Source organism: Megalobrama amblycephala, linkage group LG4 (genome assembly GCF_018812025.1).
Source record: "Megalobrama amblycephala isolate DHTTF-2021 linkage group LG4, ASM1881202v1, whole genome shotgun sequence".
NCBI classification, from domain to species: domain Eukaryota; kingdom Metazoa; phylum Chordata; class Actinopteri; order Cypriniformes; family Xenocyprididae; genus Megalobrama; species Megalobrama amblycephala.
Genome location: NC_063047.1, coordinates 26,199,477 through 26,226,525, shown reverse-complemented (window position 1 = coordinate 26,226,525; position 27,049 = coordinate 26,199,477). Strand labels below are relative to the sequence as shown.

The 27,049-nt window shown below is 35.9% G+C and overlaps 1 protein-coding gene across 2 annotated transcripts; it reads right to left on the bottom strand.

Moving 5' to 3' along the window:
- Positions 1-26,462, bottom strand: trpv4 (transient receptor potential cation channel, subfamily V, member 4). 2 transcript variants are annotated; one of them, XM_048188622.1, is made up of 17 exons: positions 25,825-26,462; positions 22,022-22,125; positions 18,167-18,606; positions 16,299-16,474; positions 15,350-15,502; positions 12,942-13,082; positions 6,894-7,192; positions 6,616-6,795; positions 6,182-6,340; positions 5,035-5,127; positions 4,730-4,803; positions 4,075-4,240; positions 2,701-2,767; positions 2,302-2,606; positions 1,672-1,799; positions 1,462-1,574; positions 1-1,158 (listed from the first exon to the last, which is right to left on the bottom strand). In XM_048188622.1, the coding sequence occupies exons 2-17, from the start codon at positions 22,028-22,030 to the stop codon at positions 1,046-1,048; spliced, it is 2,616 nt and encodes an 871-aa protein (XP_048044579.1). In that variant the 5' UTR covers positions 22,031-22,125; positions 25,825-26,462; the 3' UTR covers positions 1-1,045. The 2 variants fall into 2 exon arrangements, with proteins under 2 accessions (XP_048044579.1, XP_048044578.1); XM_048188621.1 differs by having other exon boundaries at positions 25,831-26,462.
- Between the last annotated feature and the right edge of the window lie 587 nt (positions 26,463-27,049).

The window sequence follows — 27,049 nt, the reverse complement described above, 5'->3', positions numbered from 1 at the left end:
AAAAAAAAAGAAAAGAAAAAGAAAAGAAACATTATTTATCATTAAACTACAACATACAGACAATGCCTTTTGTTTTCTGTAAAGACTTAAAAACATACATATACACAATACATCAAAAAATACATGCCAACAAAACAGACCATAAAGGTCCTCTACAAAATTTGCCATTTTGTCTCTTGGCATGGGTTCACCTTTCTGACTTATCAGTGAAATAAGAAACCTCTAAACTGAACTGGTCATTTTAAATCATTACCAGTATCACACCAATTAAGTCACACCATTGCCAGCATACTGAGGTGAAAATAGCAAACTGCTGCTGTCTGGCATTGTGCACACTCCTGGTGTGGGTGCCACATCTGTTTTCTGCCTGACCTTTATTACAAAACAAAGCCAAAGGCCAAATCAGAGCAGCATTTTTTTTTTTTTTTTGTCTTTCTATTATGGCTGGGCAATATACAAAAGAATAACAACGATTTTTCATTAAAAAGACCGTACTTTATCACAAGGCACATTTAACACTGAGGTAATCTTATTGATTAAAATATAACCTTTTCCATATAATCCACGACAAAAAACAAAACAAAAATGTCGGCAGGAACCAACAAAGACATCCAAGACACTGTGGAGTGTTGTCGGTTTTTCTGGATCAAAATATAAAAAAAATAATAATAATAATTAAAAAAAAAAAATGTTTTGTTTATAAAATTAAACTGTTTAGAGAATCTATTGCACACACCATGAAAAACACTATTATATTAATAACTATCTTTTAACATATCTCTCTTGCCACAATATGAAATGACCTACAAATCAAAAGTGTTCCTGAGTGTCTCATGGGTCCACATATACATGTAAAATACGATCATCATCATTGAAAAACAAAACAAAAAACACTATTTTCAAAACTCATAATATATAGAGCTGTTCTTCCATTAGGGATTAAAAACTATAGAACTAATGTCAGCTTTAATAAAATACATAATTGTCTGGCCAGTAAAAAAAATTTCAATGGATTGTGGCCCTTTGAAGTCCTTAGCGTTCATCTTTAACTTTCAGACTTATGTCTGTGTCTGCCTGTGAGAGGCTCCATCTCTACGGTATGATCTCTGGAGCCCCGGTTCAGTTCAACCACTCTTGGGACGACCGTGGACCAGCGATCTGTTGGTGCAGTGGAAAGAAATTATGTTTGTTAGTTGATTCTTGAAACAATTTTCTCTGTATTATTTTTTTTTTACTAAATTGGGACAAATTGTGCCCAGAAGTCACCGTGGACCAGCAATCTGTAGGTGCAGTGGAGAGAAATTGTGTTTATTTGATTTTTTATTTACTAATTTGGGAAAAATGTGTGCCCAGAAGTCATAAAGCATTTCTCTTTTCATTCTAAAAAAGCATAATGTTTCGCTAAGGGTTTATGTGTGCATTATCGCGGCTGTGAAAAATCCTGCCTGCTCGTTTACCTACCTCTTCGAAGGCCCCGTCCACCCTGTGTTTGTTCGTAATGGTCTTTCTGGCCTGGATCCTCATTTATGATCCCCAGATTTTGATTCCAATGGGACCACTTGACCTCGTCCACCCTATAGCATGGAAAATGAAGTCCCATAACTCTGGTAAATGACTTGAAGGGTTAGGCTGTAATTTAATGAATAAGTGGTGGATATCTTGTAGCTGTACCTGAAGCACCAGCGTTTGTCTGGTGATCCATCCAAGCCCTTGCCAACAGTAACCATCTCTCCAACCCGGAAAGACCTCCGCAGACACACTGGGAAGGACCGTTCAATGTCCAGGATAGTAGTGGCCCACTGATGCAAACAGAAGGAAATTACATGTTGGAGATGAAGGCATTTATAACCACTGAATACTGAGGTAAAAGTACTTAGACTGAAGTTAACAAAAGAAATTATGTGACTTCCTGTCATATGGGGATCAAAATAAATCATTGCAGCAACAACAACTTCACCCAAAAGCTGTCATAATTCACACTCTTTCCTATGTCATTCTAAGCCAGTATTATTTTTTTCTTCCAAGAAGAAACAACAACAAAAGGAGGTTTGTTTTCCATAGCTAAAGTGTATGATGACTGACAAAAAGGATACAAAATACGTACAGAGCTATTATGATACTTTTTTATGTCCTTTACCCTTTAAAATCTCAGACATTTTGTCTTGCATTTCTTTAGTTCCTAAGATGCATTGAAATTATATGGGATTGGAAAGACATGAAGGTGAGTAATTGATTTCCATTTTGGGTCAAATGACCACAATACAACGGACTGCCGCATTTGACCTCTTGTATACGTCTCACCTGCAGTTTCCAGATCTTCTTGCTCTCTTTGGACACCTGTCCCACTGTCTCCCCCATCAAAGCGATTAACATGTTGAGTAACAGGACGAAGGTGAGAATTATGTAGGTGACCAGCAGAATGAGGAAGACAGCGGGGTACTGTGCGCCTTTTAGCATGTCGTCCAGCTCTCCAATACCTATGGTCAGCTTAAACAGGTCCAACAGGAATTCGCTGAAGGTGTTTGTATCTCGGCATTCTGGGTATTTGGTGCAGTTATTCTTACATGTCTCCTCATCAGGGCAGATTGTCAGAAGTGAGACTAACGCTGGTGAAGAATACAAAAAAAAAAAATAGAGTAACTAATTATTACAAGGAATGTTACAATAACACCAATAATTGAACTATTATTACTAGAATACCTGATGCATAGCCGATCATGAAGAGCACATAGACCAGCAGGAACCGGAACAAATCCTTGATGAGAATCTGAAGAAATTAAAAACATGATGAGTAAGCATAATTACACTGACAATATGAGAGGAAAATAGACCGGCAAGCATGCTAATTATTCCAAGGGTTTTATGTAGTTCCCAGCAGCGATGTAGTCATTACTGGAAACAACAGCTTGTATTATATGCTTAAATACAGAGACTTGCTGCTGAACTTAACAAGCAGGACAATGTTTCATTCAAGAGAAAAGGATTTACAAATAACGTCTTAGCCTAAAAAAGTGATTGGTGGGGGTAACACTTTAGTATAGGGAACATGTGTTCACTATTAACTATGACTTTTCCCTCAATAAACTCCTGATTTACTGCTAATTAATATTTAGTAAGGTAGTTGTTAAGTTTAGGTATTGGGTAGGATTAAGAATGTAGAATAAGGTCATGTGGAATAAGGCATTAATATGTGCTTAATAATTACTAATAAACAGCCAATATCCTAGTAATATGCATGATAATAAGCAACTAGTTAAAAGACCCTAAAATAAAGTGTTACACATTAACTATATACAGATATATGAATGTGTTTCATCAGTATAGCACACTATTGGTAACTTTCACTATATTTACATCAGAAAAAGATTCACACATCCCACATATGGTGCCATTTTCACATTTCCATTGGACCTTATTAAGGATTAAAATACATATATTTTCTTTAAAAAAAAAATATATATATACACAATACATATACAAGCTTAGGGACATATTTAGATTTTACTTTTTTAAAGAGTTTTTTTCTTCTTCAGAAAAGATGCATTAAAGTGATCAAAAGTGACAGTAAATCCTAAAAGAAATTCCATTTCAAATAAATGTATCATGGTTTCCACAAAAATATTATGCAGCACAACTGTTTTCAACATTGATAATAATAAGAAATGTTTCTTGATTATCAAATCAGCATATTAGAATGATTTCTGAATGATCATGTGACACTGAAGACTGGAGTAATGATGCTGAAAAATCAGCTTCGTCATCACAGAATAAATTACTGTTTTTACTGTATTTTTGATTAAATAAATGCAGCCTTGGTGAGTACAAGATATTTATTTTAAAAAACAAAAAATCTTAAACTTTTGAATAGTATATATATAATATTTTCATATTTAAATATAAACACAAATTACAAGTTTGGGGGGAGGGGAGCTAAATAAAATGTGATTTGTTTCAAGACTTGACATAATTCAAAGATATTTGAAAAGAAGAGAAATCAATCACTAATCAAACTGATTTCACCATTTACAGTCATTAAATTGAATGTACATGGTGCTTAACGTGCTCTTTTCATACCTTCTGAATCATGATACTGTAAGTTCCAGTGAGTTTAAGGCCTCTGGTAAAATAGAGGGTGTTCATCCAACCTAGTGCTAGAGCAAACACCATCACAGACACGTAGGCTTCAATCCCTGACAGGTACAGCGCCGCACTCACCAGCACCAACACGGAGTAGATGAAGCTAACGCAAGGAAACACAAAGGATTGGTCAACAAGGAATGCACTTGTCATCAACATGCTTCAGCTAATAAAGTAACCATTTGCTTTGAGTTTAGTGGCGACAAATTATCAGCTCAAAACTGATAACTAAACATGACGTGGCCTCTGGCTACTTTCAAATGTTGTTACTTTGAAGGTTACAGAACATCTTTGAATTCTTATTTGCCTCTTGCTGAGTTTCAAAATGTAAGATTTGCTTTTCAAATGTAAAATGCCTCACTGGTTTAGCAATGCCACATATTAATTATAATTAACATAAACATATCGTTGAACTGCAGTCATCTTTGCTGAGATTGTGCTGTTTTTATGCAAGGAGATTAACTATTAAAACATGCCAAGAAAGGGGTTTTGGAATTAATTAGACAGCTCAATTAAAAAGAGGGAGAAAATCGCCTTAGGGAAAGACATCGAGAGTAAAGGAAGACACAAAGAACGGGACCGAGTGTCTTACTAGAGAAGTTGAAAGGATCCATCAATAAATAAAGAATTCACCCCCGGGCACTTCTTCAGGAAAAGGTCCTTAATCTAAATCAGGGGAGAAAACCAAGAAATGCTGCTAAAGGTATTTAGTGCTAGCTAAAGAGGAAAGATAGGGCAACCAAAAGAAAACAGAAAGAACATAAGAGTGAATTTGGGTACCACAACATTCAGTAAGAAACATACACAAGGTGTTCCTTCAGCAAGATGGAAGTGTGATCTTAAAAATGAAGGTAAACTGTATTACAAGTAGTAGGTTATTGTGTATGTAAAGCTTACATTTGTTACGAAGAAAAAGACTCCAGAAGCCACTGTTATGATCTCTCCTGCCAAACGCACCTTGTCTGCAGTAGTATCGTAGGCGTAAGGGGGCTGTGGAGGTATAAGATTTAGGAATCAACTACAGACCTGTTCATTCCCAGAATGCATTTTCACCACATGGACTTTCTTTCACACAGGAGGGGCCATGTGCAAAAAAGCAATTCCTCTCTATTCAGACAAAAAACATGAACACCCACATGTACACTGTTGTTCAAAAGTTTGGTGTTGGTAAGATTTTTTCTATGCTTTTGAAAGTCTCAAATGCTGCATTAATTTGATCAAAAAAAGGGTAACACTTTATTTTAGTGTCCTTGTTACACGTTACATGTAGTTACTAAAGTAATTACTTTAAATTGTGCATAATTTCATGCAACTAACCTTAACCACACCCTAATCTTATCCCTAACCCTATAATAAGTACATTATAATAATTATTATTACTCAGTACTTAAATATATAATTACACCGTAACACGGACACCTTAAAATAGAGTGTGACCAAAAAAGTGTTACATAACCCTAACCCTTCAAAAATCATTTTAATATTCTGATTTGGTACTCAAATACATTTCTTATTATTATTAATGTTGGAAACAGTTGGGTTGCTTAATATTTTTGTGGAAACAATGTTTTTTTCCAGGATTCTTTGATGGATAGAAAGTACAAAATAACAGCATTTATTTGATATATTTTCTTTTGTAACATTATAAATGTCTTTACTGTCGCTTTTGATCAATCCTTGCTGAATAAAAGTATTAATTTCTTTAAAAAAAAAAAAAATCTAACACCAAACTTTTGAACAGTGGTGTACATTTGTACCAGAAATAATATAAGGAGAAGATGCACTATCTATAGAAAAATGAATGGAAGAAAGATCAATATAGCCTCTGGACAAATTAGGTTTTTAGCCTGTTTTGAGCTAAGGAAGCTGAATTTATAAAACCATTGTTTTTGTGATTTGACTGGCACCAAAATGTTACCAAAACATCTTGACCAACTGTTTCTCCCTATATAAGCAAATGGAAGAAGTACTAATATAACTGGAATTTAGGGGGAAATGGCCATGATGGCCACTGAGTGCATTGACCTTTTTTCACGGTACTCACTTTTCCCACTGATGGGCGATAGTAGGCCACAAGAGTGAAGATGATCATGGTGACAAGGTAGGAAAACACACTAATATAGAAGGTCACAGCAGCAAACTTCTGCCACTTGGCCCTTAGCAGCTCATTTATCGGTTCCACCGCCAACATCTCATGGCGATTCTGAGGGTACAACCAATAAAACATGTCAGAAACCTAAACACTGAAACATCCACCAACATCATGAGGAGGACAGTTTCTTGGTGATTGTTATTTGGAAGTATATTTTTTTTGCAATTTCCATAAATGCTCTTCTCTACAATCATAATGCACAAGTTTGTCTCATCATTCAACTTCTGCTATTTACCTGCGAGGCCTCAAATCTCACATGATAACATCACAAAATATGGAGTGCCATAAAGTACACAGTCAAAGTTCTTTTGTCTATCCATGTTCACCTCAATCTTGCTGTTATAGACGAGTATCTCCAGAACAGAGACTTCCTCTCCGCAGGTATCCAGGGAAGACAGATCATACAGGTTGGAGTAGACAGGTCCATAAGCCCAATCCTTAAATTTCCGGGAGAAATGTCGAGCCTCCTCATCTTTGATCTCTCTCCGGATGATGTGCTGGAACACCTGTGGAGGAAAAACTTTTAGTTTTCTTTGCTATTTCCTACCATGTTTTCCTAATGCAAGTCTCTAAAGTTGAATTGCCATATAAAGCAGTCTCCTACCCCAATTTTTCCCAGCTTGGCGGCCATCATGAGAGGGGACATGCCATCGTTGTTGAGCACATTCTCCAGGTTGCAGTCTGGGTAGAGTTTGGCACATTTAATGAGCAGCAAGTCGTACATCTTAGTGACGAAGCGTGTGTTGTCCCGAGTGTTGTCAGCGATGTGGACCAGGGCGTGCAGGACTGTGTTTCCCCTTGAGTCCTGCCTCCGCATATCTGCCGTCTTATGGCTATTCTCGGTCAGGTAACGCACCATGTCTGGTTGATTGGTACAAGCTGCGAGTGAGAGAGGCAGCTCACCTGAAAGAGACAACATAAACACTTTCAGATGTCAATTTTTCTAAATCATAATTTTAAACAATTAAATCAAATACATTTTTACACTGATCAGGCATAACATTATGACCACCTTCCTAATATTGCGTTGGTCCCCCTTTTGCTGCTAAAACAGCCCTGCCCCATCACGTCATGTTCTCCACTAGACCCCTGAAGGTGTGCTGTGGTATCTGGCACCAAGATGTTAGCAGCAGATCCCTTAAGTCCTGTAAGTTGCGAGGTGGGGCTTCCATGGATCAGACTTGTTTGTTCAGCACATCCCACGGATGCTTGATTGGATTAAGATCTGGAGAATTTGGAGGCCAAGTCAACACCTCAAATTCATTGTTGTGCTTCTCAAACCATTCCTGAACCATTTTTGCTTTGTGGCAGGGTGATTTATCCTGCTGAAAGAGGCCACAGCCACCAGGGAATACCATTTCCATGAAAGGGTGTACATGGTCTGCAACAAAGCTTAGGTAGAAGGTATGTGTCATCCTCATGTGTGGCAGGACCCAAGGTTTCCCAGCAGAACATTGCCCAAAGCATCACACTGCCTCCGCCGGCTTGCCTTCTTCCCATAGTGCATCCTGGTGCCATGTGTTCCCCAGGTAAGCGACACACACGCACCTGGCCATCCACGTGATGCAAAAGAAAACATGATTCATCAGACCAGGCCACCTTCTTCCATTGTCCCCTGATCCAGTTCTGATGCTCACATGCCCACTGTTGGTGCTTTCGGCGGTGGACAGGGGTCAGCATGGGCACCCTGACTGGTCTGCAGCTATGTAGCCCCATACGCAACAAATTGCGATGCACTGTGTATTCTGACACCTTTCTATCAGAACCAGCATTAACTTCTTGAGCAATTTGAGCTACAGTAGCTCGTCTGTTGGTACGGACCATACGGGCCAGCCTTCGCTCCCCACTTGCATCAATGAGTCTTGGCTGCCCGTGACCCTCTAGCCGGTTCATCACTGTTCCACTTTTGATAGATACTGACCACTGCAGACTAGGAACACCCCACAAGAGCTGCAGTTTTGGAGATGCTTTGACCCAGTTGTCTAGCCATCACAATTTGGCCCTTGTCAAACTCGCTCAAATCCTTACGCCATTTTTTCCTGCTTCTAACACATCAACTTTGAGGACAAAATGTTCACTTGCTGCCTAATATATCCCACCCACTAACAGGTGCCGTGATGAAGAGATCATCAGTGTTATTCACTTCACCTGTCAGTGGTCATAATGTTATGGGTGATCGGTATACATATACTACCTTTCAAAGGTTTGGGGTCAGTAAGATTTTAATACTGTCAGCAAAGACATTAAATTGATCAACAGTGACAGTAAAGACATTTATAATGTTTAAAAAGATTTCTATTTCACATAAATGCTGTTTTATAATTAAAATTAATGCTTTTATTCAACAAAGACACATTAAATTGGTTAAAAGACTTTTAACATTGTTTTAAAAATGTACATTTCAAATAAATTCTGTTCCTTTGAACTTTCTATTCATCAAAGAATCCTGAAAAAAAAATCCTTCACAATTTGACACAATAAAACATATTTCCTGAGCACCAAATCAGCTGAAGAATTTCTCAGAATCATGTGACAATGAGCTTTGCTGTCAAAGGAATAAATTACATTTTAAAATATATTCAAATAGAAAATAGTTATTTTTAATTGTAATAATATTTCACAATATTACTGTTTTTACAGTTTTTTTGATCAAATAAATGCAGCCTCGGTGAGCATTACAGACATTTAAAGAAATCTTAATGACGTCAACTTTTTGAATGGTAATGTATTTAGCAGACACTATTATCCAATGCATAGTTTTAGTGTTTTCCCTGAAAAACTAAAAAGACCAGTTTTATGCAGGCTTGATAAACCAGAATACCAGTATCCACAACACAAAAAACACTGTTGACCAAGGTCCTATGGAGCCAGGGATATGTCCCGCCTGCCCAGCTATTAGACTCCAACTTCCAGATGTTCCTTTAATCTATCATTTTCCTTCATTAAACACCACAATGAAGAAACACAATTAGCCACTAAAGTCAATCAGTCCTTTGCAGGGCTCACATAACAAATGTGCTTTGATCTAAATGTCACCATTGGTATCCAGTGCTCAATTAGTGCCCGTCTCATGAGAACCCATCTCAAACAGGGAAACCAAACAGAGACTTGAGAGAGAGCTGTTGCCAGGGGTGACAGATTATTTTCATGTCACTTCTTATAGAAACGCTTCCCTCTCATTGATTTGCACGCGCTCAGAGAGCGGTTAGCGTGACTGCTAAATCACATTAGCTGTCAGTGCTCTCAGGTTCGCGCTCACGTCACCGGGAAGCTCCGCGGCGAATGACTCCCTTCGTGCTCAGATCAGCAGGGATTAAACACTGACAGCCGTGTCTAATACAAATGAAAATAATTTACAGGTGAATAAAAGAGAGATGGAGACTCCTGGCAGGGCACCAGAAAAGATAATCCTATTCTGTCATCCTTGGATTATTTTAAAATAGTTTTGCACCTTTCAATCAGTTTCAAAGCAGACGTCTTGTTTTGTGGTTTAAAAATTGTGAGCTGTAAATGAGGTTCATGAATAGGGAATTCAAATTCTCAGCTTGATTTGAAATCACAGTTTTGTTACCACTGACGTCCTGGGAGGATAAACTAGAATAGTTTAGATTCAAATAGTTATTGTGACAAAAGAAATGGCGGTCATGACGAAGTTTACAAAGACAAACACAGTAAGGCCAGGAACATGTATTAAAGTAAATAGGGTCAATTTTAACAGACCTGTATTATCCCACTCTGCTCAATAGGGGGCAGAATGTGTTCAGGCAACCTTTTCTGAAATACTTCAGACCATAAACAGGCCTCCTAAATTCAAGACCCTTATACTGTTTTTTCCATTGCAAACACAGAGGCTCCTTTCACTCTTTTATGTCCTTCGTACATTTAGCACTTGTTTTATTTGTGACATAATGTCTTGTTGGTTTTCTTCTAAGATCCAGAAACCGTCTTGTTCACAGCGAAACATTTAATGAATGCATAAACTGTAACACTCCTAACATTTGCCAACCATAGCACAAAAGGGAGGCTTTTAGGAAAAAGGAAAGAAAATCACCTGATGTGTCTATGGGAACCACTGGGTTGCCAAATGTATTGGTTATTCGTCGGCAAAGTCATGAAGGTTAGACCTCCAGGAAATCGCATTAATATCTCTTCAATTTCTTCAACAATGTGGACATACTGTATACTTTTATTCAAGATTTTGAAAGAAGTCCCTTTTACTCAACAATGCTCCATTTATTTGACCAAAAATACAGTAAAAACAGTACAACTGTGAAATATTATTACAATAATTACTATTACCATTTTAATACAATTTTATTCCTGTGATGGCAAAGATACGTTTTCAGCAGCCACATGATGCTGTCACATGATGCAGCTTAGGAAAAATAAAATATGTATTATTATCAATGTTGAAAACAGTTGTACTGCTTTATAGTTTTGTAGCAACCGTGATCAATTTTATCCTATTTGTTTTGATAAATAAAAAGTTCAAAAGTACGGAAGAGGATTAGGGCCAAGCAATAATACAAAAATAAAACCATCTCGAGATTAAAGTTGTTAAATTTTGAGAAAAAACTCGTTAAATTTCGAGAAAAAAGTCGAGATAAAATGTTGAGAATAAAGTCATTAAATTACGAGAAAAGTCGTTAAATTACGAGAACAAATTTGTTAAATTATGAGAATAAAGTCATTAAATTATGAGAAAAAAGTCGTAATTTAACAAATTTGTTCTCGTAATTTAATGACTTTTTTCTCATAATTTAATGAGTTTATTCTCAACATTTTATCTCGACTTTTTTCTCGAAATTTAACGACATTTTTCTCATAATTTAACGAATTTGTTCTCGTAATTTAACGACTTTTTTCTCGTAATTTAATGACTTTATTCTCGTAATTTAATTACTTTATTATCGTAATTTAATTACTTTTTTCTCAAAATTTTATCTAGACTTTTTTCTCGAAATTTACAACATTTTTCTCATAATTTAATGAGTTTATTCTCAACATTTTATCTCGACTTTTTTCTCGAAATTTAACAACATTTTTCTCATAATTTAACGAATTTGTTCTCGTAATTTAACGACTTTTTTCTCGTAATTTAATGACTTTATTCTCGTAATTTAATGACTTTTTTCTCAAAATTTTATCTAGACTTTTTTCTCGAAATTTAACGACATTTTTCTCATAATTTAATGAGTTTATTCTCAACATTTTATCTCGACTTTTTTCTCGAAATTTAACAACATTTTTCTCATAATTTAACGAATTTGTTCTCGTAATTTAACGACGTTTTTCTCGTAATTTAATGACTTTATTCTCGTAATTTAATGACTCTCAAAATTTTATCTCGACTTTTTTCTCATAATTTAATGAGTTTATTCTCAACATTTTATCTCGACTTTTTTCTCGAAATTTGACGACATTTTTCTCATAATTTAACGAATTTGTTCTCGTAATTTAACGACTTTTTCTCGTAATTTAATGACTTTATTCTCGTAATTTAATGACTTTTTTCTCAAAATTGTATCTCGACTTTATTCTCATAATTTAATGAGTTTATTCTCAACATTTTATCTCGACTTTTTTCTCGAAATTTAACGACATTTTTCTCATAATTTAACAAATTTGTTCTCGTAATTTAACAACTTTTTTCTCATAATTGAATGACTTTATTCTCAAAATTTTATCTCGATTTTTTTCTCGAAATTTAACGAGTTTTTTCTCGTAATTTAATGACTTTATTCTCAACATTTTATCTCGACATTTTTCTCGAAATTTAACGAGTTTTTTCTCGTAATTTAACGAGTTTATTCTCAACGTTTTATTTAAACTTTTTTCTCGAAATAACAACTTTAATCTCGAGATGGTTTTAGTTTTTTATTATTGCTTGGCCCTAATCCTCTTCCGTACTCTTCCGTATTAACAGCTTTTATTTAAAATTTTTTTTTATAAAACATTAAATGTCTTTCAAATGCTTGCTCAATAAAAGTACTAATTTCTTTAAAAAAATAATCAACAACTTTTGAACAGTGTAACTAGTGAGCGAGTGACTGATAAAACAGGAAATGCAGCTTCCCACACATGACGTTGGGAGTAAAGGCTCCAGCATGTTGTAATGAGGTCAGCAGTCTATCATTGGACCAGATGTTTCAGAACAGAGCATGTAAAATACAGTATGAAAGAACAGAGTGGACTAAATATGCTGTTGATATATCCTGCACAATACACAGAAAATACACTCATATTCCAAATATATTTAACAGTATTAAAGGATACGGAAGGCGGTCTGGCGGAAGCTAGATATTTTACTTTATAACTTGTTAAATATGGATATTTTTCTTACACAAATGCAATGCTTCGCTTCAGAAGGCCTTTATTAACCCCCCGGAGCCGTGTGGAGTACGTTTATGATGGATGGATACACTTTCTTGAGCTTCAAACTCGTTGGTCCCATTTACTGTATTATAAAGCAAGGATGCGTCAGGATATTTATTAATATATCTCCGATTGTGTTCATCAGAAAGAAGAAAGTCAAATACACCTAGGATGACTTGAGGGTGAGTAAATCTGGGGGTAATTTTCATTTTAAAGTGAACTAATACTTTAAAGACTGTTTAAAGCTACAGAACAAAACCAGCATCAACAAACTCACCAAAGTAGAAGTATCCACCCTCTTCTCTGGGCTGGAAGAATCTGCCCCTGGCCTGGGCGTGAACATCAGCCCCCTTCTCCACCAGAAGCTCCACATACTGCTTGCATCGTCGCTCTATGGCGATATGCAGTGCCATCTGACCTACAGACATGCCACATATTTATTATAAATAATGATGCCAGTATAAATAATGATGCCAGTAATGAATCAGAAGTTCATCATATTATAATGAATTGTCCATAAAGTCCAAAACCAAAGCGCTCTGTAACATTACAGGAAAACTTATATCTATGATACATCTTATCAGACAGAGCAGCTGGAAACAGCATGATATTATTAGATACTGTCAACTTATCTTACACAAGAGGAAGTACTGCAATATGAAAATAAGGCAATACAGCCCCATGTTGTGTCTAGAGCCTGTAGTTTTGTATTGAGTGTTTGTGTGAGAGCTCTAAAGGACAAAACTAAGAAAAACCTCACTACTAAAGGTCATCTGCTTTTTTGACTAGAATAGTCAGTTTGCCTATATCTTTCAACTTCTGATTTTTACATAGATCTGTTTGCCTTGGCTATTCACATTCAAATTTAAAAGTGACCCGTGTGTCATCTGTTTGAACAGACTGCCACCCTGTGTCCATATTTACAAAACAATCACATTTAGTATCTTCATGTGTGTATGAACAACAGCAAATGCTGATCACAGTGGTAACGTTTGTCCTAGTGACTGCAAATAAAACTCTGATATTTCCAATGGAGACTAGATTTAACTATATTTCTTTTTATTGTCCTCAGATTTAATAAACTAATAAAGGATGCCTAAGTTTAAAGAAGCGTTTTATCATACTGTATACGTGGCTGAAGTAAGAAAGAAATAATCTTAAATGACTTGATTTTAGTAGTTCAGTGCATTTGTATGCGTTTTGGCAGTGAGTCTACAAAAGGAAATCTGTTGACATAGAATTAGCCTATCTGACATATTCACTTTACTGCCTCGAGGACTGGAATCAAAACTGGCAAACAAACTGAAACAATGTGTGAGTGATTGTTTCCTGAGGAAATAAGAGGCAGACTACACAATGTCTGCTGTAAGTACATTATTGTGTATTTTGAGAACTATAACTTCCCAGTATTAATAATGCCGGCATCACACACCTGCCTTGTACAGCATTTGAAAGATGAAAATTAAATAAAAATTGAAATCAGGTTTAAATATAGGTCTAATATATATATATATATATATATATATATATATATATATATATATATATATATATATTTATTTATTTATTTATTTATTTATTTATTTATAATACACTAAAACCCATAATATTGTGAAACATTATTACAATTTAAAATGACTGTTTTCTATTTTAATATATTGTAAAATGTAATTCCTGTGATGGCAAAGCTGAATTTTCAGCAGTCATTACTCCAGTCTTCAGTGTCACATGATCCTTCAGAAATCATTCTAATTTGCTGCTCAAGAAATTATCAATGTTGAAAACAGTTGTGCTGCTTAATTTTTTGTGGATATTTTTGGGATTCTTTGATGAATAGAAAATTCAAAAGAACAGCATTTATTTGAAATAGAAATATTAAATCCATTAAATCCTTTAAATCCATTTTAATAATTTGTAATCAATTTAATGTGTCCTTACTGAACCACAACCTTTTGAACAGTAGTGTATATAAACATTAAAAAAAAAAAAAAAAAAAAAAATATATATATATATATATATATATATATATATATATATATATATATATATATATATATATATATATATATATATATATATATATATATACACATATTTTTTTACCTTATGGCCTTTTGCCACTTTTTTTTTTTTACATAGAAGAAAAAAAAAGAAAAGACATGGCATGAACTGGACTGTCACCCGCAGAAGCACAAGTTCAGTGTGTCTCAGCTGCTAGACCAGTGTTGAAAACGTAAATAAAAAATTTAATATTAATCTTTTCTGTATCACAGGGAAAGTAAAGTTATGTACTATATCGGGTGTGGCACTGGCAAATTCAAACGCCCTAAACACAGACAGGCCAGAGGAACAGCATTAAATTCAGCAGTGTTTGTGAGGACTCTTTGTACTGAACAGGGTGGAGAATGCAGGAAATCCAACACTAACTCTGGGGTAACTTCTCTAACATTGAGCTCAGTCAGAAGTGCACGTGAAACTCCACCTTCATGCTCATATTTCATTAACCTGCTGAGGGTGGCGCAGGAAGCTGCTCAGAGTAAATGTTAGCTCATGCCACACTAAAGGTTTTTGGAAACTTTTAAGACAAATGGTGCTTGAAAACTGGTCCTAACGGCTGATTTTCCTTTCTTTTTTTTTTTGTATGAGTGTTGAATCTTTTCTGCCTTTAGTGGTTAGAGGACTCACCCCTATAATACACATCTCTGAAGGGCGTGTTGATGAACTCTCTGAGGTTTCCAGTCTGTTCAGCAATGTCCACCAACACAGGGATCGTGTCATTGTGACCATTTTGCAGGTTCAGTAGTGCTTTTGGTAGACATGTCTTCCCTGTAGAAGGTTCTAGAGAAAGTAGAGAAAAGAACACCTGTTATCAACTAGAGTTTTACATTTTATTAAGAAAATTTGAGTCGGCCCCAAGTCTGTATGATATTCTGGCTCCTACATATGGCATGTGTCCTACATCTATGGTATTTTTTCTGCCTTTTTTAACATCCAGAAAGTGCAAATTTTAGTAGCGGACAATTTATACATCAGGGTTTAATTAGGAGTTTGTTCAAATCGCAAATCGAAGATATGAAAGTAATATCAATGTTTTCCTTTCTTTCATCAAGGCATCAAATCTTTCTCTAGTTTCTAAACCTGATATGCACCACTCATGGGTCAGTTTAAATTTTAAATCAAACAGAATCCTTGGTTTCATTTGTGACAGTTTGCTGTGATTTCTCACTACTTTCTGTTAAATTTGCTTGACCCTTTGAGGCAGGAAGTAAAGCCAGGACCCCACCTTGCAACATCACATCAGCCTATATAATAGAATTTCCTTTACTACATTAAAAAGGTACAACAACAAAAACCTAACAAATGGACCTTGAAGGAAAAGGGTTGTGACAACACTGGATATTTACAGACACAACCCTGTTGATTTCTCATGTGTAATAAATCAGGGCTTTGTCTTTTTAATAAAAAAGTGAGATCATTATTAATGCAAGTCCTAATAATAGATTCTTACTCACATTAAAATGGTTAAGAACAGTGTACAGTATTTCAATAATTTTTCAGTTTGTATTCTGGACAGCAAACCTCAACATACACCCACTGCTCTTCACTTATAAACAAATCCATTCCCAGAATGCACCTTTGAACTCCTCATCTGTCAGCCTCTTTTCATTTGACTGAAGATACTGCAGGAGACCATCCAGAGCTCTTGGATCTGCTCGAGATACAGCTTCAAACAACAGCCAGCGGTTGAAGACTTTAAGAACAGGGGGCTCTGGGGATCCCTCATCACATGACATCTCAATCTCAGCCTTCCTGCAGGGGGAAATATATGCTTTTAAAGGAACATTAAGGAAAATTATGACTCTAGTTAAAGATGCTCCATTCAAAAGTATGCTACGTCTCTTTTTTTGTAGCCTAAACCATCAATTTGACATTTACTGGATTTCAAGACATGGCTGGTCATGATGTAATATGGCTTGCTTAATGAGGGGGTGACTTATCTGAATTTTTTTAGGCAACTGACTTACGTCTTCATCTCATGGGTATGATCATCTGTGAAAAGCACTTACTTAGTGCACCTTTGAATATGCAACGTATATTACAAATATAAAATTGCACAGGGGCATTACAATTTACAGTACCACCCAACCTGGCTTGAACTTCACGATACTTAAGTCACGGTGGATTACGAAAAAACTTCCATAAATAAGTCCTTGTACTCAGGAAAAACTGACTACCTAACTGACCTCAACATAAACATTACTCCATAAGAATTAATGGAAATGCCAACAGACATTCAGTTGCCCCACTGTGCATGATCAAGAGAGTAAAATCATGAGTAGACTGTCCTCGGCATGGAGCATAATATATACAAAAGTGAAGCTTCACAATCTGTAGAGCATTCAAATAGTCCATAGTCTCACCTCAGTTAAACAAGAAAATGATTCCCCTATGGCATCTCTTAATTAAAGATTTAACTCAACAATGTTCTATATTCTTTATATTCTCATTCAACCTCAAAACATTGTAACTGTGGAACTCAATTGCCAGTCTGCACTCTGTCACTCAGTAAACAATGTGTCCTCTGTTTATGGCAGTCCTGGCTCACTTGCTGTCCATGTGTTGTGACAACACATGTACAACTAATAAACACTTTACTTCACAATTTAGTTCTTTATATAGTTCATATAACTTCATATAACATGTTACTGTAATATATATACACTGCCAGTCAAAAGTTTGGACACGGTAAGATTTTTATTGTTTTTAAAAGAAGTTTCATCTGCTCACCAAGGCTGCATTTGTTTAATTAATAATACAGTAAAAACAGTAATATTGTGAAATATTATTACAATTTAAAATATCTGTTTTCTATGTGAATATATAGTAAAGTGTAATTTATTCCTGTGATTAAAGCTGGAATCAAGGAATCCTGGAAAAAAAAAGAACAGAACTGTTTTCAACATTGATAATAATCATAAATGTTTCTTGAGCAGCAAATCATCTTATTAGAATGATTTCTGAAGGATCATGTGACACTGAAGACTGGAGTAATGATGCTGAAAATTCAGCTTTGATCACAGGAATAAATTACTTTTATAAAATATATTTAAACAGAAAACAGTTATTTTAAATTGTAATAATATTTCACAGTATTACTGTTTTTACTGTATTTTTAATTAAATAAATGCAGCCGTGGTGAGCAGACGAAACTTCTTTTAAAAACATAAAAAATCTTACCGTGTCCAAACTTTTGACTGGTAGTGTATATATATATATTTTTATATATAGATACTGTATACAGATAGATAGATAGAAAAAAATCTGAATGGGCAAGAGGTTGTAAGCATTTTCGTTGTGGCTTAACGGTTTGTGCATGTGCTATTTTCCTCATCTCTTTTCCCCTATCTTCCAATAATTTCCTTTGCCCTCTGCATTATTGTATCAATAAAAGTGGCAAAAAAAAATAAAAATAAAAAATAGGTAAAAGCTCCTGTCTCTCACCCCCGTGGAAGCTTCTTCCTGCGTTTTTTCTGGTTGTTGATCTCCCTACATGTGCCATAGTCAAACAGGGAATCCATAGGTGCTTTCTTAGGCCCAGGTGCCACTGGATATTCAGACATTGTGGACTCAAGAAGGTCCATGGGGTTAGGAACTCCCTTTTTAAAGGCCCCTGGGAACCTTATCCGCATGTTCTGCTTGTTGTCAGTCTGTTGTCCAGGTCGTGCTGAATCCTGGGGCGAATCTTGGGTTGGCTGTGATCCATCATCATTGTCCAGTAGTTCTGCCAGTGAAGACATGGGGAAGTTGGGATCCCCATCTGCCAAAAGGTCCTTACCCTCTGACGAGTCCTGAGCAGCAGTCCCGGAAGGTGAGGAGATAGAGTTTGAGTCCGTCATGGCCAGGCGATAGCGCTTTAGTAGAGTGGAAGCGGAGAAACCCTGCTGTAAAGTCAAAAATGAAGAGAGTGAACTTTATACACAAAACAAAACAGTTACTCTGGAATGTGTGCTAGTGGATGTTCTCTACATCAGAACCTCCAGAAGTTGATCATTTTAAATGGAAAATAATTCAAATTGCAGCTAGGCAACCCTCTCAACCAGTATTTTAATAGATGCTTACTTAATGGAACTTGTCTAGGACTTTGGAAACAATCTAAAATTATACCATTACATAATGGTGCCATCAAACGTTTTTTTACAAGATGTAATATAAGTCTAAGGTGTCCCCTGAATGTGTCTGAGAAGTTTCGGTTCAAAATACCCCATAGATTTTTTTTAATTAATTTTTTTAACTGCCTATTTTGGGGCATAATTAGAAATGCGCCGATTCAGGTTGCGGCCGCTTTAAATGCTCACGCTCCCTGCCCACAGAGCTCGCGCTTGCCTTAAACAGTGCATAAACAAAGTTTAAACAGCTAATATGACCCTTAAAATGGATCTTTACAAAGTGTTCGTCATGCATGCTACATGCATGCGTCGGATTATTTGAGTATTGTATTTATTTGGATGTTTACATTTGATTCTGAATGAATTTGAGGCTGTGATCCGTGGCTACAGCTAATGCTACACTGTTGGAGAGATTTATAAAAAATGAAGTTGTGTTTATGAATTATACAGACTGCAAGTGTTTAATAATGAAAATAGCGATGACTCTCTTGTCTCCGTGAATACAGTAAGAAACGATGGTAACTTTAACCACATTTAACAGTACATTAGCAACATGCTAACGAAACATTTAGAAAGACAATTCACAAATATCACTAAAAATATCATGTTATCATGGATCATGTCAGTTATTATCGCTCCATCTGCCATTTTTCGCTATTGTCCTTGCTTGCTTACCTAGTCTGATGATTCAGCTGTGCACATCCAGACGTTAACACTGGCTGCCCTTGTCTAATGGCTTGATCATGGGCTGGCATATGCAAATATTGGGGGCGTACATATTAATGATCCCGACTGTTACGTAACAGTCGGTGTTATGTTGAGATTCGCCTGTTCTTCGGAGGTCTTTTAAACAAATGAGATTTATATAAGAAGGAGGAAACAATGGAGTTTGAGACTCACTGTATGTCTTTTCCATGTACTGAACTCTTGTTATTTAACTATGCCAAGATAAATTCAAATTTTAATTCTAAAGTGGTCAAAGTTCATTTCACCAACTGCAGGCCAATTAGTATAGCCTACTTGAAATTTGATATTTTGTTGTCCTGGTTTAATCATATAAGTTATATCAAAGACTATAGAATAACACAAGACGTGTCACTCGTATTGTTTTGAATGGGAGAAAGTGTAACGCGCAATATGGCGGAATAAGTCCCGCCTTCTAAATAAGAGCCAATCGCCGACTGGTAAAGTCATCGCGTCACTTCAGCGGCCATTAGAATCACCGGTTTCTATAGAAACAGTCTGACGCGCGCCTCCAAAGAGACGCGCATTTAGGTCTGCGCATGCGCATTAGCTTGATCCAGCCTGAAAAATAAAGTTTTTTGTCATGATTCGAGCGTTTAGAAACTAAATTTATGAGCCGGTTGTTGTCAGATTTCATTGGTGATTTCAAATATGAAATTTAATCTTAAGGTTGGCGAACAGTTTTGGAGAATTTGATGTTTCCCCATTCAAAGAGATTGCATGATGCCCAGGATGCCCGAGAGGCGTTTCAAAGATGGCCGCCGAGTGAAGGAGATGGGATACAGCTTTGATCTCTCAGTTCACCTTGAGCAAATCCACTTCAGCATGAACAGAACCAAACATTAAAAACTCTGCAGGAGAGATGCTTAGAAAAAAAAAAAAAAACATTCCTGGAATCAATCTGCACTAGACCGTAAAATCAAGGAAATATTTCATTCCTGAATGCACAAGAACTATGAAGATGCATTCCAGAAAATAATTTTACACTTTTGGTACTACAAGACAACCTTATGTGCATTCCTTTCTCTCTCTCCCCTAATAGTGTGGTATGTTGGCTGGGGAAGTAATCGTTTAATTAGTTCAATTGAAAATTTATTCAGACACCTTGAACATTTCATTCATTGATACAGTTTATTCACTATAGTTTAAAAATGGTAATAAAATATAACAAGATCTCAGAGTTAAACTGTGTAATAATCTTAATTATGTCAGATAACACTTAAGCAAAACATGGTCAGGTCAAAGTGACTGAATAATTTTTGGTTCCAAATTTTTATCAATTTTAAAAGAATTTTTGAGTGTAAATGTCACAGTTTACTTTATTTTGCGATCCTAACATAAATGAACTATAGTGTCCTGCACCCACTAGTAAAAATATATAAAAAATATCAACAATGTCTGATTAATTTTTTGTTTGACTGTATGTTGTGTTTTGCTAGTTAACCTCTAGACATCTGTTTTTCTCTCTGTAGCTTGATGGAATTGTTTTAATAAAAGCTTCTATTTTATTAATGTGCCCCATCATGCCTTTTCAAATATTACCTTTCATGCAGTCTGTATATAGCTGTTTGTGAATGTAAAACAATGTTACAAATTTGAATAATGCCATACAGCCTATGGTCATTATTGGCTGCCCGCGAACAACGTCTACTTTGAACCACCCTCAAACACTCTAGTTGTAGCTGAGGCCTGGAATAGTTTTATTCGTGTTGTCGACATGTCAAGAAGACACGATTATCAGCACTGCAAATCCACTTTTGTGTGTCCTACATCAGGATGAGGACTGAGGCTCAAACTGATACGGAAAAACCGATGCCATCGTTACTGTTCGTATCACTATGTATCAAGTGCTGAGAAAGCCTCCAGAGCTGATTTTCAGATATAAGTAAGCGGTAGATCAATCACAACAAACCAATAATCTGACCAATCAACGCTTGTAGAAAGGAGGGGTTTAGAGAGACTGAAGCTTTGAACAAACTGTTTTCACTCTTTGAGAAATGGGTGATGTGCAATGTACTGTATATTATGAGAAAATGAAAGTGCTTTTTGAACTTGGATGCATGTAAACCCATTGTAAGAGACCCAAAAACTTTTTCTTTTCCGTTCTTTGTATGTAAGTGTTGCCACTGCTGTTGAGATCTCTTACCAAACATCTGCTGTAACTTTGCACTGTTAATCAAAAGCATTTCTGACCTTATGAAAGCCTTAAACTATTTAGCAACACACTATTGCATGGTAAAGATGGCTTGAAGAAAGCTGTAAGTGAGGTTTGTTATATAAACCATTTGTTTATACATTCTATTCTTTCTTTCTTTAACAATGATATAATAATCATTCTTTTGACAAGAAAAACAACATGAATGTACTGGTACTGGAAGTGTCCAGTAGCTTCAATAATGTGAATCTATTGACATAACTACTATGTAGAAATACATATGCTACTTACTTCAGTCATGGCTTGTATACAATGTATGTGTGTACTTCCCAAATGTCAAATTACTCTTCAGGGGAGCTGGAAAGTGTCAGGGATCTGCAGAGGGCCAAACAAAGCTGAAAAAAACAAAACAATGTCAGAACACTGTCAAACTGGAGCTCAACAAGAAACATGCTCCAAGCTCCATGTCTACTGTCCCACATTCCCACAATATTCCCCAGGCTTCTGAAATCATTCAATCATTTACACCTGGTTTATATTTCCTGTTGTATAAATATTCAGTTAGCACATAAACACATTGTGAAATCTTGTTAAGCCCACATGCAGTTCTCGGAGTTCATTTGTCTACTGTGGTTTTGTCTGTCCTGGTTTTCTGCCCCACCCTCTTGTAGATTTGGATTTTGATTTAGAGTTGTTCTGAATGGCCTTTGGGATTTTGACCGTTTGGTCCTATTGGTGTGAACCTACGTTGTACTTTGGATTGTATTTGTTTTTAATCTTTATCCTACTCCAGTACTTGAATCAACATACGTGATGTAATTCGACACCATATGACGTTCCACATCTTTTCGCTTGTTGTATATACTGAACTGACCAGAGAGTTGAACAAATGCTAAATGTGCAAACACAATGCTAGCTATTATATATGTATATATACAGAGAGAGAGAGAGAGAGAGAGAGAGAGAGAGAGAGAGAGATCACAAATGCAGAAAAATATTGTGGAATTTTATTACAATTTAAAATTATAAAATTTATTTTAAAATGTAATCTATTCCTGTAATGACAAAGATGAATTTTTAGCAGCCATTACTCCAGTCTTCAGTGTCACATGATCCTTCAAATAAAATTTTAAATAAATAATATGACGTTGATTTGGTGTTCATGAAACATTTCTTATTATTAATAATAATTGTGCTAAAAGCAATTGTACAGCATTCATTTTAAACAGAATTTGTTGTAAAAGTAAAACTCTTTACTGTCATGACGAATTTAATGTATCTTTGATGAATAAAAGTATAAATTCCTTTAAAAAAGGTAGTGCGGTAGTGCGTTTTGAACCAAGACACTTCCTCACAGCTGAAAAAAGAAAAAAAACATGCCTCTATTCATCCCTTATATCCCTTCCGTACACACCTACACACACTCCACTCCAACACTTTTGTCCTCGTGTCACAATCTATTGTGGGATTCATCTCAGCCCTTCTCTCATTTCCCAGAACAGTCATGACTCACACTCCCTAATTCCTATTCTCTTCCCAGTTCAAGGGGAAATTCCTCTATTGGATCCAATTAAGTCTGAACCCCTGATGCAATGAACAATGATGACATCAAAGAACCACTATTGCTGATGTTGCGTTTGTTTCCAGTGCTGCTTAAAAGAACAGTTCATTCAAAAGTGAAAGTTATGCCATCGTTTTCTTAGTCATATTTTTTCAATACCGAGTTTCTTGCTTTTTGGGAATACAAAAGAAGAAATTTTACAAAACATTCATGCTGCTCTTTCCCATTCAACTAAAATATAAAGAAACAAGGGGCTGTCATGCACCAAAATTTGTTGTGGGCCATGACAAAAAGATGGCCGTTGACATTAAACCAAGAAAAAAAAAAACTGGCAGTTTTGCAATACTAATAGATAAAGGTAATCACTCAAAAATATTGTTTAAAAATCAGAGTAAGATTTAAAGGGTTAGTTCACCCAAAAATGAAAATTCTGTCATTAATTACTCCCCCTCATGTCGTTCCACACCCGTAAGACCTTCGTTCATCGTCGGAACACAAATTAAGATATTTTTGATAAAATCCAATGCCTCAGTGAGGCCTCCATTGCCAGCAAGATAATTAACACTTTCAGATGCCCAGAAAGCTACTAAAGACATATTTAAAACAGTTAATGTGACTACAGTGGTTAAAACTTAATGTTGTGAAGCGAAGAGAATACTTTTTGTGCGCCGAAAAAACAAAATAACGACTTTATTCAACAATATCGAGTGATGGATGATTTCAAAACTGCTTCATGAAGCTTCGAAGCTTTACAAACCTTTTGTTTCAAATCAGTGGTTCAGAGGGTGCATCAAACTGCCAAAGTCACGTGATTTCAGTAAACGAGGCTTCGTTACGTGATAAGTGTTTAGAAACATTATGAAATTTCAATAGTTCACGTGACTTTGGCAGTTTGATAAACTCTCCGAACCACTGATTCGAAAGATTCATAAAGCTTCAAAGCTTCATGAACCCTCACTGAGCCATCGGATTTGATCAAAAATATCTTAATTTGTGTTCTGAAGATAAACGAAGGTCTTATGGATGTGGAACGACATGAGGATGAGTAATTAATGACAGAATTTTCATTTTTGGGTGAACTAACCCTTTAATAGCTATGGCAGAGGGGAAGAGTTTTAATTTATAATAGACACAAGTCCACAGCACATAATTTGGCAATCTGGGACAGTGTCAGCTTCCAGGTTTCTGTTTTTCTGATTGTCTGTGAGATCATCACAAGAATAACCACTGGTCCTGTTCGGACATGTCTGAGATTCTCCACAACTGCTCTGAGAAGGCAGTCTAATCATGTTTAAGAGTAATCACTTACAAATGTCTAAATGTAACAATTACTGCTGTCACATAACAAATTCTCAAATTTTAGCTAAAGTCTAGCCGAGTCAACATTAGTTGCCAAAGTCAGTCTGCAGATTTTGAGCAGTTGGAGTGTTTTTAGCTTCATGTATGATTCCACCCAGCTGGAGGATATCAAACATGTTTGATATTTTGAACTGATTTTAGAACACATTATTTTCATTTGTCATGCATCTCTTAGCAACAAGGTGCAAGTTTCTGAATGATTTTGTTGTGTTTGGAATGAATATAAAGTCTGGTACTGTGCGTAATCCTCAGTTGACAAGTGTATGATGCCTAGTGTTTTACAATCTGTTCAGAATTTAAAGTCGTGTAGTGTATTCCAGGCTTAACAAGAGAGACTGCACCACTGTGCTGTTCCCTAAGCTGTTCAGTATGTACGTTTTCATCTGCCCCTCATGTTTGCTTAAGCGGGTGGTGGAAAATCTAACACAAACCCCCACATTTACTGCCTCTGGCCTGGCCAGCGCTATCCAAATACTGTCTATAGCAGTACCTCTGCTCTGACACGACTCCGATACAGTCCATTATCACTACAGAGAGTGAAAGCAGAACAGTGGAAAGGTTTTGATAAGCTCTGATAACATGTGAGCGCGATGGCCTAAGTCATCTTACTGGGTTTTGGGAAGTGGAGTGAGCGCTGATGGTGCATCAGACCACGTAACTGGGAGAAAATGTGAAGTCTATCTACATGCTACAGAATAGCATTAGATAACAGACTCCATGGCCTCAGAGGAAGATCTAGACTTCCTTTTCCATGTCATAAGGTCTCCAAAGAGCCAAACAGCTGTGATAGATGAGGTTGTGGGAAAAATTAATGTGATTCAAAGAGTGTCCATTGCTGGTTCTGCTGACAGTCCAACCATAGTTCTGAGCGCATGACATGACTGTAAAACTTTTAACTTAAAATAAATAAAAACTTGATCAACAGATCTGTACATGCCAAATATACAGTATGCATGTCTATGTGGATATAAACACCACTGTGTTTTGGAGATAATCAGGTGGGGAGAGGAAGTTCTCGACTTTTTTTAATGTTACTTTTTATCTAAATTGCTCTAAACTGTTTAAATTGTTCTAAACGGTTTATAAACTTCTATTACCATTTTGAATGGATATGCAATCTCTCAAACATACAACACAGTTAAAAAACTGAATCAGAAGAGAAAAAGTTGCTCACCCGTACCGACAAAAGTACTGCTAGACGTTTCTTCTAGAATCAGTAGTTATTCCGCTTATGAGGTCAGATTCGGACATTCATTCTTCAGGTGGGATCAGTATATCTCCTTTGGGAAACTTTACAAAAGACAACATCTTTCTACTCGAGTGTTTCAAACGGACTGAAGAAGTAGTGTTTGGATTTCCCACCGCCCACTGAATGGAAACCTGTAGCGTCAGGGGTGTGGACCTCTTCATTCAGACGTGGAGACTAGGATCTTTTTTTTCCCTTTTTTTCTTTTTTTTTTTTTACTTCTGAAGCTTCCAATTCATCGTTTAACTTGTGAACTCGAGCCATATTAATATAGTCTAAAAAAAACTTTTAAAGCCTTGAGAGCATAGAAAATATTCCCCTTATTTACCTTGCATTCAGTACTACGCGCCTAAATTAATTGCGCCTAGACTAATTGTGTTTTTATGTTTGTTTTAGCTGTTTGTGTGCGTGATTGTAAAGTGGATAAATTAAATATAATGGAAATGTTGTGCTGTCATACAGTTTATGATATTAAAACTATTTAAATATACTGAGGAAACCTGCAACAACACATACTGTGAAGAATAAGGTCTTTCAAACAGGTATGACCGGTTGGTTGGCTAATTTACATCTCACTGCTAAGCATTTTGTTGTTGGGAGTCTACATGCAAAATGTTGGAAACGGCGCCCTCTGGTGTTCTCCTGAAGGAACAGCGTACAGGAAACTGCAACTCATTATCATAATTTACGCCTCCTCATTATATATATAATGAGTAGGCCTATATTATGATAATCAGTTACAATCTCCCTTGTATGTATATATATATATATATATATATATATATATATATATATATATATATATATATATATATATATATATATATATATATATATATATATATATATATACAGTGCCCTCCACAATTATTGGCACCCTTAGTAAATATGAGCAAAGGTGGATGTGAAAATAAATCTGCATTGTTTATCCTTTTGATCTTTCATTTAAAAAAATCACAAAATTCTAACCTTTCATTGAAATAAAAGAATTGAAAATGGGGGGGAAACTCACATTATGAAATAAATGTTTTTCTCCAATACATGTTGGCCACAATTATTGGCACCCTTAGAAATTCTTATGAGTAAAATATCTCTGAAGTATATTCCCATTCATATTTACATTTTTTTTTAGCACACCAGGGTGACTAGGAGC